Raw genomic sequence first — 14,165 nt, 5'->3', positions numbered from 1 at the left:
CCCATAATGCAGTTCAACAGAGGGACGCAGCAATGGGGTGTTTCAACCACAAATACTTTACCAATACTCAGCTGGGAGCCATTTGTATATGGGCAAGGGGACAGAGAAACATCATTGTGGCTTTATGTTACTGCAGAAGATTTTGTGCTTCCAGTTAATTTAGATGTAAGCAAGAGCTGGTTACTTCTAGGATGGGAGAGCAGTAATGAGTCAGCCCTTCCTCTTTTTAAGTCACTGAGTCTTTTAAGATCAAATTCAACTGTCCTGGACGTGCTCACTGCAGTTTCTTTCAGAGCGAGTCCTCATTGCTGTCAAATGTTGGATTGCTATGGCCTCCCATATTTCCTTCTACTGTTACTGCCACAGAATCTGAGAAGAAGGTTTCATTCAGAGGTGGCCAGGCTGAGTCCTGCTCCAACACCTGCTGCAGCCTCTTGTAGTGGCTCTTTGAGTGGTACCGGAATGTCTTTTTCAGAAGCTTCCACAGGGGTCTGTTCTCAATGACTGCTTCCTGTAAAGGTAAAAGCAAAAAGAGGGTTTAAGAGGACCTGGACAGCCATTTACTCTTCATCCAGAATACAAGTATAGGGCAAACAATGGAGACCCAGATCTCCCACCTGCCCTGCTCATCCATGTCCCATAAACAGCATTTTATTGACCACATTTCACACCAGCTCCACCAGAGTTCTCCCCAGAGAACTGTGACCAGCTCCTCCTGAGACTCTTCAGGATCTGAGCAGAAAACACCACAGACTGCCCATATTTTTCTAACCTGGGGCAGGGTTCCCACTCACCCGAGGAAAGAAAAGGTGGCTATGCCTTGCATTCCCTTATCATTCAGATGGAGTGCTTTAAGAAAAGGGAGCAAGGGTGAGGTAGCAGCAATTACTCCTGTTTTACTAGATATTCCCAAAATGAGCTGAGGAGGAGGGAGAAAGAGCAAGACTTGACAATTTTATCTCTCCAGTAGTGCTGACCAGCACATCTAAGGATGCACACTCACCTCGACAAGGAAGGACACAGCCAGTGTGACTGCAAGCATTCCCACCATGGAGATTCGCCACGTGGTAGGGGTGCAAACGAGCTGGGGAAAAAGCAGGAGAAGCTATTCAGCAATGAATCCACAGTAAACACTGGTGGGCACATGTGCAATAGAACACAGAATCATTTAGGTTGGGAAAAATCCTAAAGGTCGTTAAGCCTAACTATAAGCCTGGCACTGCCAAGTCCACTGCAGTGCCACAATTACACTTCTTTTAAATACTTCCAGGGATGATGGCTCAACCACTTCCCTGAGCAGTCTGTTCCTGTCTGTAACCCTTTCAGTTAAAAATTTTCCTCAATGTCTAGTCTAAACTTTCCTTGGCACAACCTGAGGCCATTTCCTCTCTATCACTTGTTACATGGGAGAAAAAAAGTGACACCCACCTTGCTACAACCTCCTGTCAGGTAACTGTAGAATTAAGATCTCCCCTGTGCCTCCTTTTCCTGAGACTAAACAAACACAGCTCCCTCAGCCACCCCTTACATGACTTATGTTCCAGATCTTCAGCAGCTTCATGTCATAAAAAGCCAAACTCCCAAACTGGCTTACCCTGCTGATAAGCTAATACTGCTATTTGTCTTGAGGAATTACTGATAAAGATACTTTTAAATCTATGATGCAGTAGAGAAAACCATTCTTTAGAACTGCAAGAGAAAATCTAACTGCCTTTTTACTTTCTAATATTAAGAAATAGTTCAAACTGAGTATTTCAGCCCCAAACCCAGTTCCAGCTTCCCAGTGATGGGACTGGCTTTCTTCCTGCTTTTGGAGATGCAGCTCAGATCCACTGTTTGGATCAGCAGTTTCTCCAGGGCTAGGCTATTGCAGAGGTTTTTATTGCTACTCCCTCATTTTATGTTCTCAGCGATTCCAGTGAATTCCCTCCAGACTTCTTGGGCTGGGAGTTTTGCAGTTCTCCCCAAATGCATTTTATCCCCTTGCAGCTGCAGCGCTGAAAAATGTCCTGTGCCACCACAGTCCACAACAGGACGATGACTTGCTTTAAAGTGCCATCTCGTGGCAGGTTCTCTAACTGGGTTTGCCTGCTGAGCCGGGCTCTGCAAATAGTTACAGGCAAGAGTGAGAAGTGGGCTGTTTGACATTTAAAATCGAGACCTGGACCCTTTGACTAACTTTTTTTTTTTTACAAATTCCATTAATCCCATATCTAAACCGACTTGCTAACTGACATGCAAACATACAGGACTGGAAGCATTATGTTCAGCACTTGTGACTCAAGGCCACTGCTCTGATTGCAAATGTACGGAAAAAAATAGCTGTGTGGTGCTTTTCATGTTTTGTTCCTGTGACTCCTACAGCAAGACTGTGAGAGTGTCTCAGTAGAGGAGGTTAACACCTCCCAGCCTCAACAAACTAATTGTGAGCTCCACTGACAACCTTGTCCTTCAGCTGATGTAGATCTTATCCTTCCCTCACATTGCCCTTGGAATGGATTTGCACAAGACAACTCCCAGCTTGCATTCTGCCAGATGACATAAGTCCAGCCTTATTGGTATTTATTAATCAAGGATCAAGACAGATCCTCTCTTGCCATGGCAGCCCCACTATTCTTTCCCTACAATTGTTCTAAACCCAAATCCTACTTTGGGAAACTGCAGGCTACCTAAAATTTAAATGGGGAGCCTGAAAAGGTTGGGGACTGGAACTGAGAGCTGCTCTGAGTGCCAACTGGCAGATTTTGGCAAGAGGACCTTTGTTCAGAGTAGCACAGCTTGAGAAACACAAGAACATGGTGCTTTATTTTAAACTCACAGAGCCCAGCCCTGTTCTGCTCCTGGCTTCACAAGCCACCAAGATACCACACAAAAGCTTAGTGATGTTATCTTCTTTTGCTTGGACAATGTGCTGAAACAATCAAAATTACATGTGTGGCTGTCCCACTGAATGCACAGATGCACAGTTTGGAGTCACTGTATTTCCAGAAGTTTCTACAATCCTATCATCTAAAATCCACCTCTTTAAATATGATTTGTTTTTAGAGATGCCGTATCTTCCTGCAAAAGTCTGTGCCTTTTGTTGAAATAATCCCAGTGTGCTTATAATGGACTGGCAGTAGGAAGAAAATCCCCTTTGGAACAATACTCACATCCATCTTGGAGTAGAGATCATCAATGTCAGCAAACATCAAGAAGAGGCAAATGCCCAGCTGCCCTATGAGCACCAGTATGAACATATCTGAAGGGATAAGAGCAAAGAAAGAAACCCACAGGTTTATGAGCATTTTCAGCTGTTTGCCTTTACTGTATTTTCTGGGTTACACAGTCATCAAAAGAATCCATGAGATATAAAGGAATTTTCAGCAAGAGAAAAATGAACAGAGTATAACCCCAGCTTTACTAAATCAAGTGGATATACACGAGTGTGGGACAAGCATTGTAGCCACAGATTTAAAATGCCAAATGGGTATTTTGAGCAATTGATTTGACCTTCTATATCTGAGAAGCTTTATAGCTTTCCAGTGAGTCTCTCTGATCACAGTATATTGTGTGATTCAGAAAAATGGCCAGGATATAGTCTTGATCTTCTTAATATGGTTCGGAATGCTGCCTTCAACTTCAGTGATGTCGAGACTTTGGTCTTGATCAGAATCTAAAGAATCTAAGTAATGGAGAACCTATTGTCTTCTCCATCTGTAGGTAAATGTTCCAATGATAAGTAAATTAATTTTCTCTTCAGCTGGCACGCCCCAAACTTCATCCTCCACCTACTCATTTGTGTTTTGCCTTGTTCTGGGAGACTGATGACCCACTTTTCTGCTCTCTACAAGGAATGTCCCCTCCTCACTATTACTATACCGAAACATCAAAGCCATGAAACCTGCTGCATTATTTTAACTCTTCAGTAAAAATAATAAAATAGAGCTGAAGAGAGTTTTGTCTAAGAGCATGCTGCAGTATTTGTCCCAAAGAGAAAAAGAACAGCTCTTCCATGACTCACTGAATTTTCTGGAACTGTCACAAACATATGTGCTCATCTTCCCTTCACACGACAGTCTCTCTCCTGATTTTTTGGCTGACATAATTTTGGTCAAGTTTAATTTTTCCCTATTAAACTGACCTTCTTATATAAGTGGACTTATATATAATTTCTCTCCCCATACTTACAGTTGGTGTAGATGGGTTGCCTGAAAGGCTTTCCCTTGGAAAACACTAGTGCTACAATGAGGCAATTGATGGTACTTAGCAGCCACACTGTGGTGTTTTCATAGCTCTTGAAGCCATTGTCTGTTTGCTCATGGGCTCCATCTCTCACTCCGTGGAGCCCCAGGCTGGAGGATGAATTCCTCTCACGGTTGTTCACTGACAGGCAGGCACTGAAAAAGAGTGTCACACTGCTCAGGGAATGATCATTGTCCTGGGTATTTCCCCCAGCTTCCACTATTAACTATCAGGAATCCTCCCTCACAGGCATGGTATGGGTCATTGGCAATGCCCACAATCTCACCACTGGTTGAGTTTGCTGAACTTGTTGGAGCTTGAGCTCAGACCTGTTCTCTCCTGCAATCAAATCCTCCTCTCTGTGCTCAGCAGAAGCATTCTCACCATATGAACTGAGTGTGGCAGGTCGCTGGAGAGCTTAGGGACCTCAGACAGCACTGGTTAAAGTGTTTGCACCCTCTCTGCAGCTGGCTGCAGCTGCTCATCTGGCCTGCATCAGCTGATCAATAATTTCACACAGAACTGCCCCACTAGGTCAACCCTGTGGTATCCAGAGTCCCAGAAAGGGATCCTACCTGTGTATGTCGGTCTGGGAATACCAAGGCTGCTCCTGGACCACCACAAACCCGAAGATCTGCATGCTGAGGCTGAAGAGGATGTTAAGCACAACAGAGAGCAGCAGTGGGGGTGAGGTGAGCTGGCTTGGAGGCCTGTAGGGGACCAGCTTTGGATAGGCACGTGTGAAACTCACTGAAATATGCACATATGTGTTTACTAGTGTGTCCAAAATACAAACAGTGATGCTGTGTAATACTGACTGTATCAATGGCACTTTTGCAGTCTGTAATATTCTTCATAAAACATACGAAGATTGTATCAAGTACAAAACACAGAATTGTTTTCTTACAAAATCGTATTGACACAGAAGAGGTTAACTAATGTCATCTATCATGAGGTATTTTTTAAAAATAAAATGTTGGCTTTTTATTTTATTTGGCTACTGTCAGGCCCAAGATTATGGACATATGCTCTTTTATACTCTTTCTGTCACATGTCAGCTGTGGCTTGGGATTTTTTGCTGCCCGTGTTCTGTTCATCCTCCTGAACTAAACACCTAACCAGGTTATTTGAGCTGGAGAAGGACAGCATTACCTGACACAACAGGTTTACCTCTCTTCTTAAGTTTAAAAAAATTATCCAGACTTTGAGTAAAAGAGTTAGGCACAAAGCTTTGATGCAATTCCAGATAAACTACTTACAGCAATGTAGCTTTTGGCATGCAGTGTTGTTGTGGCTGACCTTTTAGGCTTGATTTCATCAAAGTCTTTTCCTGCTGTCTGTGTTCCAGCAAGGATGGAACATACCAGGATGTGGTTTTGCTGTATGCTTTTCATGGCCCTGTCATTTCCATTCCTGCTTCTAAAACTTCCCCTGCACTTATTCTGTCCCAATAAAATTGTCTTTCTGCCTCAGCGCTGGTTTCCCCTCTTATTCTTGGCTTACAGCTCCCTGCTCTGTAGTGTCTGACATCTGTCATTTCTTTCTTCTCAATTTTCACCTCTCTTTTCTTTCAGGACTCGGGTTTACATAGCTTCAAATGTAAGCTGATAAAAGCTAATCCCTACTTTTTCATTTGGCCATGGAGTCAGGTGTCTTCTTAATCTGCCTTGCTAAGTCAACAGGAAAGTGCCTGAATAGACTTTCCACTGCACTTGGTGTGGGTTTACTCCTTGGTCCTAAAGATAGCAGCCCAGTTACCAACAACCTACGTGCTCAGCAAATGCACCACTAAGTACTTTCCATATTTAGGGCTTTTCTCAAACAAGACCCCTCTTCTACTAATCCAAACATCCTGTATTCTACATAGAGGAAGTTTAGTCTGCAGAAAGCTTGGCCTCTCTTTTCTTCCCTTCTCTATCTACAATTATGTATTTCCAAGGAGGAGAAAAGTATTTGAGATGATTCTCTCATTAATATATAGGATGTCTAAGGGGCTTACTTGTCACACCAATTACAGTGGTAATAGCCAGATCTTGGAACAAAAATTGGTAATTCCCAAAGGAGTTTAGTTGCTGAAAAGAGGAAAACAAAGAAAAAAATATCACAAATCAGACATTTGCCATGGGCATGTTTATATCATCTCCAGAAAGCCGTATTATATCCATGGAGCTCCTGCTCTGTTTGTTCTGAAATGCTACTCTGCAGCTAAGGAGACCACACCTTTCACCACCCTGCCAATAGCTTCCTCACCATTGGGCCTGTGGTGAATATTCTCATTTTGCACATTGTTTGGACTAACTACACTTTCAGTTCACTCCAGGCAATAAAAGAGAAGAATATTTGAAGAGACTGCTTTCTCACTGCTGGGTTACTTCTGAACACAAAGCCCTCCTCTCCATCTGGGAAAAAGCCATGCAAAAGTGGTTTAAGGCACTCCAGGGGATTTGCTTACTGTCAAGTTAATTCATGTTTTAAATGCTGAATAAATTCTAACAGCATATGCTTACACCAGATTCTTCCTTTTCACAGACATATGCCCTCATCCAAAACACCATTCAGTATCTCAGCTTTCTTTCTGCCCAGCTTGGATCTCGAGCCCTCTGGCTGAAGTTAATGGGAAGAATCTTGCCAGTTTTCTACTGGAGGACCGTATGATCACACCACAGAATTCTGCAGCTCAGGTAAAGGTAAATCTCCATCTCCCAGTCTCACGTGGCTTTTACGCCCTATTTCTCCTACAAGGAAATAGAAGCTTATCCACTTCCAGCCAATGTATTCCCAATACATACCCAGTAAAGCAGGAGAACACCGAGGTACTGAATGATGCTGTACAGTGCCATGTACTTGAACATGCAGAAGGAAGTGACAAGAGCAGCACGGCCTTCCCTGTGTGAAGACATAAATAAAGTACAGCAATTAGGTGGTGGGTCTGTCCTGGTGCCAGTGCTCCCAAAAGGCTGTTGAAAAACAAGGCACATGTCACAAGCAGAGAGGCCTTTACCAGTATCTTGCTGGGAGGTGAAATAAATAAAATCTGACCTAAATAAAAGTAAAATCTTCACTTGCAGAGGTCTTGTCCAATGAAATGGGCTTGATTCCTGTCACCTGTAGACTACAATTTACCCCAGCAACTTTTTCTGCTGACATTAATAGTGTAGGTAGCAAACTCTGTATGAGGAAAAACTTACAGAGCCAAGCAGCTGCTCATTGAGTTCAGAACTAACAAGTCTTTTCCTCCTACAGTGAACATACAATATCCAGTCAGGATAATGCTCTCTCCCTGGCTACTCAAACGCCCCAGTAAGAAAAACCAGGATCCTGGCATAAGAGATGCCATATTTTACTGGCATAGGGTATCAGAGGTAGGACCTAAAATTCATTTACAGGTTGGCTGGTGGACATTTGTTTCAGCTTTATGGACCATTGTTAATTTTGTTATTTCTTTTGCATTTAAAATACTTTTGATGACAAAGCTCAACTGTAAATGTCTTCCTCTTGTGATAATTAATGTATCTTAAAGGAATTTCAGATTGGGATTAGGCAAATGGCAATTTCAAGGTGAAAGACTTTTTTTCTCTAGATATGCATATTGTGACTTGATGGGAACACCCAAGCCTAATGTTTGAGAGGAGTGGGAACTTCCTTCTTTATGAAATAGGAAAGAAAACCCCATGCCTACCTGATTAGCTCTGGAACACAGGCTATGCTGGGCGTTCGGGATGTGAAAGGTGAAGCCACAGATGCCTCCTGCTCCGACAGGGATATCCCTGCATGTGCCACTTTCAAAGCCTGAAAGTCACATTCCTCCTCAGTGCTCACCAGGAAGACACAGCATCTTACATGTCAGCCAAGCAGTGACCCCTTATTACAGGATGTGTTCTGTGACAGCAGTCCCTCTTCACTCCCTGGGTGTGTTCCACCCCGAGGGTTCCTCCAGTGAGATGCCGAGTCCAGGGAAAGAATGGGGATGAGAGCATGGGAAAGTTCATTTTCCACAGACCCATAGCCATCCACTACCTGCTGCAAAAGACATGTTTGGCTCTGCCTCCTTTTTTAGCACTTGTTTGTTCCCACACTTTATGCAGGTAGTCTGGGTTCTCTGCTTGCTCCCCCCAGGAGAATCTTCTGGTGGTTTTAGCAAGGAAAATGAGCCAGTCTTTGAGATAACAAACTGCAAAAATCTCTGCCTAGGACAGCTCTTGCATGATAAGGACCACACAGTGGGATCAGGTCTAAATCAATACTGGTGATAGTACAGCTGCTCTGTGAATAAGTGGTACACTCCCATCTCCAGCATGTGCTCAGTTTGGAATATTCTACTGGCATTTGAATGTTTGAAATGAAATGTTTCAAATCATTTCTCATTTTTAAAATATACTGTAAAAAAATTTCACTTACCCCACAGTCGTTGGCTCCATCTCCACACATGCCCACAAAGTAACTAAAAAATAAAGTGATAAGGCAAATGAGGAATCAGACCCTGCTCCAAGCAAGTCATTTATGCAAGTCATAGAAGATTTTTGTTAAAAGCCTTTCTGGAAATTTAAAGCCTGTCTGGTCAGACAGTAGTTGAGGTGCTCACAACTTCACACACCAGGTTGATAATCTGAAATGCTCAAATCTAAAGCTCACCTTGCTCTAGGACAAGGCCTGAGGCTAGCTATGTGAAATAAGGGTGAGGGTCTTCAAAAGACTTGGGGAACAGCTGAGCAACAGGAAACAAGATGCTTGGATTCAGAAACATATCTGCCTCTCTCTCTCTTTATATTTATTTATTTATTTATATCACTGTGACTGTGAACAATCCAGACTGCCCTGACACATTTTCTAACCCATCACAACATTGAGCCAGCAGTAGCACAGTAAAAAGACAGCAAGCTCAGAGAAGCTGCAGTGCTGGGAGAGATTCTTATAAATCTTGGGAAGACAAGTGTCAATCCTTCAGGCCCAGAGAGAAGTAAAGATTAAGGATGATATGAACAAACAAAATCCAGGACCATGGAAGTATTTGATCTCTGACAGGTTGCCAAACCAGAATTGAGTTCGGTGTCTCTTTTTTAACAGACTTTTGGAATTTAATTGCCAACTTGCAGATGGGTGAGGGTTTCAGTTTTGTGCAGTTCCATGAAACTCTATGCTAAACAAAAGCTAGCTCTTACTAGACTCTTTACAAGCCTGTAAATTCAACAAACACTTTCAAATTAATTAGGAACTTACTCCAGCTTTTGAAATTCTTCTACAAGACTGGATTTCTGGCTAGGAGACATTCTAGCAAAAACTGTTCCATTCAGCAAGAGCTGTAAGGAGAAAAATAGGAAATTATTTTTAAAAAATTTGAAGTAAGTGATTTCAGTAATAATCTGAATTAAAATCACCAAATATCACATTTATAAAAAATTGATTCTACACTCTGGAAGGAGGAAAAGGCTGATAAACAAAGGTAAAGGGGATCTTAATTAATATTTTGAAAAAGTAACAATGACAATAAGGACAAGAGGCTTGGTATGCCATTTGAGTTACCTGATGAACACAGGCTGCCAGGCAGGGAATTATAAGAAGAGAATTTGTGAGAATTCATGATAGTCTGTCCATGGAACAGACCAGCTATGCTGAATTGCACCATGTGTAATATCACATTTTGTCCTGTTTTCCAAAACAGATCAGAGCCAGTGCTGTGCAAGGGGTAGGGATTTGGGCACAAATGTTTCAAATCATGTCCTCACACCTTAAGGCATGCCTGCTTCTCTTATGTGCAGAGAAAAATACAGGGATTTTCAGATCCTTCCCCATATAATAATATCAGAGATTCATCCAGCCTATAAGTATTTCAGGGTTACAATTATTCCCAAAGATGTCCTGATACACATCTCTTCAGCTAATTGTACCAGGACAATTCATATCTCCTGAATGGCAATGGCATTCCAGATACATAATCCAGATCTTACCTTTGGAAGTAAGTGTCTGAAATGGTGTGCTACAATTTGGTAAGATTTTCCACTCATGGCAAAATGATACTGGCCTGATCCCAATGCCAGCCTGATTCCTGGCTCAGTCTGAGTGTCATCCTCCTATAAAAAGAGACAGAATGAGTTCTGTGCCCAGACCCTCAAAAGCTACTCTGCATTTACACAGACACTACTACAGACAAAGCAAAGGGCATACTGTGAAGAGGATACTTTTGAAGGCTCTGGGAAACTTGGATTCAAGGCCCATGGCCTTTGCTTGGATTTGTAAAGGGATTGAGGCATACAATCAGTAGTTTCAGTGTTAACTGGGTTTTTGTGGCATGAGTTCGATCAAATGGATTGTTGCATTTGGCAGAATTCAGGCAACAGTGCCAATCTGGTGGGCTGCACTGGAAGTGAGAGGGACTAAAGCCAGCAGATGTGTACCACATCTAAGGAAGTCTTTGTGCAGTGAAACACAAGACAGAAGTTGCTCAGGCTGAGGGACCACTGCAGCTATTCCCTACCATCTGCCCGACTCTGTACCTCCCAGAGAAGGCTCAGCACCTTCAGACTAACTCTTCAGGGAGAAAGTAACTGGCCTTTTTCCCAGCTTCTCTGTGGAGATGCTTGATGAAATAAATTTCTTAGGCTGGCTTGCCTATGATTCACTGTGTATATGCAATTTCTCAACAGTGGGTCCGTGTTTTTATTCTGCAGGTCTGGGAAAGTGCTAACACTGCTAACACTCTACCTGCTTGAACAGGGCTGGTTCGTTCAATGCAGCTCCACAGATTTTAGGTCCACATTATACCATCAAATTTGTCTTGCAGGAAAAGCAAGCATTTAAACTGGCATCAGCTAAGCATGAGGGCTAGAGACAAATCTTTCTGATATTTCTGCAAAGCTGGTCTCAAACCCAGCTAGGCAGTTAGCAAAAATGTGTTCACAGGATAAAATGCTAGGAAGTAAGCTCTAGGGGAGCACATTTTTATAAAGATCCCCTCTCATAAACACTCTTCTAGCACATATTCTGCTGGTGAATGGCAGTTCTCTGTTATACTACCACAATCCCACTCCTTGTTTAAAGCATTCCATCCTAGTTTGTTTTCCTGGTGCACAAAACCTGCTTCTGATATACTCACCAGGCTTCTGTAGTCTTCAATTTTGTTTTCTTCTAGGGATTTCCAGGTTATAGATGCTGAAAAAGATCCAGGCACTTCATTTGCTTCCACAAGAATCACTCTGTGTGTTGGAGCTATCATGCCAGCATTTTTGGCAACTGTTATAGCTGTCTGAATGTTGTCCCCTACAAAAATCAAAGGAAGTGTTATCTAAACATTTCTGCAGTGAGGAATTGTTTATTCATTAGCCTGAATTCTGAGTTTTCAAATATATCCAGCAGAATTACTAAAATTTCAGTGTCTGTGCATAACAAAGTTTTTTATAAAGATTAAAACTTTGCAGATAAGGTTTGTCTCAATCCATAAACATATTTTCATTTGAAAAAGAATCACTTTGATCTGGACATGAGGTATTTTCATATTCAGCTCAAAGAAATCCATATGGGTAATGTGCTCCTGGATTACTTGTTTTAAACAAAAACAGTAAGGGGTTCAGTGCTAAATTGCTGCTGGTATCCTTGATTCTCATTGATTGGCTTTGGTGTACGTGGGCTGAAAGGGGTGAGGCCCAAGTCTTTGGACAATGGAAAAACTTGGGGTTATTTTATCCAAACCCTGGTTTGGATTTGGATAGAATAGCCCTTCAAGAAGAAGAAAAAAGAAAAAAAGATAGACAGGCAATGGTAGGCATGAGTTAACAGATGTCAAAAGGTTTGGAGATTTGTCCTGGGCACGCATGCCCTGTTTCTGCTCATTTCAGGCGGCCCTATTAAAAAAGGATCTTGCATGACAAGCCTTTATTAGAATCAGACATGGCCTGGTGAAGTTACCAGGGACAACATGGTTCACCTTATGCCATTTTTAAAACACAGATGCTTCTTGGATTAAATATCCATGCCTTCCAACCAGTGGTGTTGACAACAGAAGACTTTTCACTTGAACATTGTTGGACTCCCTGTGTGGGCCAGTGACCACAAAAACAATCCACCTTTTTTAGATACCTGTGACCATAACAGTCCTGATGCGGGCAGCACTGAGCTCTTCCAGAACAGGCTTTGTCTCCCTCTTTAATCGATTCTCCATTATCAGCAGGCCCAGGAATGTCAGATCAGATTCTACCTCCTCCCTAACAGTTAAAAAGAGACAGACAGATTTAATTATTTATTTTCCTTTTATCACCATTGGATTTGGTGATAGCCAGTTACAACTATCAACCATCCCACCTAACTCAAAAGAATTAAAATAATTTGTCTGTTTTCTGCAGACCCAGGATGTCTGTCTTTTGTGGTGCTATTTCAATAGCAGCAGTGCTAATTCAGTACCAGAACCTTGAATTTCCTGCAGGACTCCCAAAATGTGGTGGTCTGATCTGAAAAGTCCCTGCATCCTAGACCTTCTCATTTGAGGACTGTACAACAAAGAAACACACCTTAGTTAATGTGTCTGCTCCTCTTCACAGTAAGAGCAAACATCCTGCGGCAATTTGTTTTCCCCAATTTCCTCCAATTCTGTTTTCCCCTACATTTCTCTTTTCACCTGTGCTATTGCTTTTTTACAGTTGAACATATGTATTTCTGATAACAGAATTGAGTAGACACCCCACCCCTGAGTCATGAACTAGAAGTCTCTCAGGGACACAGGTCGACTCTGAAGAATCTGAAAAGAAGAAAAGCTTTCAAGCATTCATTTTAGACACCAAGGAGATGCCAAACACTTGCATGGCACTCAGAATAGCTGAGTCAGGTGGTGCCTGAATGGTCACTGCTTTCCACAAGCTTTCTTCTTTCTCTAGTCAGCATAAACATCACACATGCTGTAACTGCATAGGCAACTGCAAAATCTGGGCCATTTCACACACATTTGTTCGTTGGGTGGAAAGGTCTGTTATGACACCTGTGACAAGATTTATGTAACCACTTGCACTCTACCTCAGTGTCATCAACTCTTTCAGCAAAGCAAAAAACCCTGTGAAAAAGCAAGTGAGCCTCACCTTGAGGCTTCTTTGTGAAGCACAGTTTTTACAAAACTAATACCACAAGCATAATAGAAGAGTTTGCTAACTTCAATAGAAACTAAACAGGGTAAAACTGAGAAAGCTAAATGAGTGAACTAACAGAACAGCAGAAGACAGTTTGCTCTGGGCTTTGTGGTTTTCAATACCCTAACCCTAGGCAGAGCAGTAAAAGCAGCCTTGGGCCAAGGCTGGTTCCAAGGAGAAAGCTGTGGAGAAAGCCACGTCTTGGCAGTTCTGTGTTGCCCTTGGCATGCCTTTTCCTGCCTTTGACTGAGCTGGAGATCACTACTGGGGGTCATCTACTTTCTTTGCTGAATTGAAGAGTGTGGATGAGAAAAATTTTTTTAAAATACTTCTCTTCAATTGAAAGCATGGGTAAATCTGCAAGGAGACTAGTGTAAATGATGGAATGAAGAGGGAGCATGTGCTAGTGTTCAGAGTGTTATAGGCTTATGCTTCCTATGTTAATCCAGAGTTTCAAAATTGAACAAATATGTAAGGATTCTGTGCATGTGCCATAGGAGTGCCCTCTATCTTGTCCCAGGCCTATATCCAGATTTAAATCAGATTCCCACCGGCCTGAATCTAACAAAACTCTGTACTATGATTCTGCTGTTGGCAGGGGTGATGTGGTGATGGTGCTTTGTGAGGCACCCCTGGCCCATGACTGAACGTGGCCAGGAGCTGTGGTTTTTATGGCTCACCTTGTTAGAGCAGCAGGCGGCTTCCCTGCCGGCAGAGATTTACAGGCCAGGCCAATGACCCGAAAGCCCTGGGCTGTGTAGAGCAGAAGCTTGCTTTCAAAGTTCGATGGGACTGTGCAAAAGAGGAAAATGCAGTTTATCACAGCATTGAACT

General features: G+C 42.5%; 1 protein-coding gene across 1 annotated transcript in view; it reads right to left on the bottom strand.

The window, feature by feature from the left end:
• Positions 1-157: 157 nt before the first annotated feature.
• Positions 158-14,165, bottom strand: part of LOC139594726 (probable cation-transporting ATPase 13A4) — a 36,745-nt gene continuing 22,737 nt past the window's right edge. The window contains exons 17-30 of the mRNA XM_071437083.1: positions 14,012-14,123; positions 12,295-12,419; positions 11,315-11,478; positions 10,170-10,289; positions 9,442-9,521; positions 8,623-8,665; positions 7,904-8,013; positions 7,014-7,110; positions 6,224-6,296; positions 4,800-4,974; positions 4,171-4,379; positions 3,153-3,241; positions 1,004-1,084; positions 158-511 (exon numbers count right to left, since the gene is read on the bottom strand). Coding sequence (XP_071293184.1) covers positions 290-511; positions 1,004-1,084; positions 3,153-3,241; positions 4,171-4,379; positions 4,800-4,974; positions 6,224-6,296; positions 7,014-7,110; positions 7,904-8,013; positions 8,623-8,665; positions 9,442-9,521; positions 10,170-10,289; positions 11,315-11,478; positions 12,295-12,419; positions 14,012-14,123 — 1,700 coding nt within the window. The 3' untranslated portion in view covers positions 158-289. The remainder of the gene's footprint in view (positions 512-1,003; positions 1,085-3,152; positions 3,242-4,170; positions 4,380-4,799; positions 4,975-6,223; positions 6,297-7,013; positions 7,111-7,903; positions 8,014-8,622; positions 8,666-9,441; positions 9,522-10,169; positions 10,290-11,314; positions 11,479-12,294; positions 12,420-14,011; positions 14,124-14,165) is intronic.

Source organism: Agelaius tricolor, unplaced genomic scaffold (genome assembly GCF_023055355.1).
Source record: "Agelaius tricolor isolate 1412-34295 unplaced genomic scaffold, bAgeTri1.0.p SCAF_12, whole genome shotgun sequence".
NCBI lineage: Eukaryota > Metazoa > Chordata > Aves > Passeriformes > Icteridae > Agelaius > Agelaius tricolor.
This window is presented reverse-complemented; position numbering and strand designations above follow the sequence as displayed.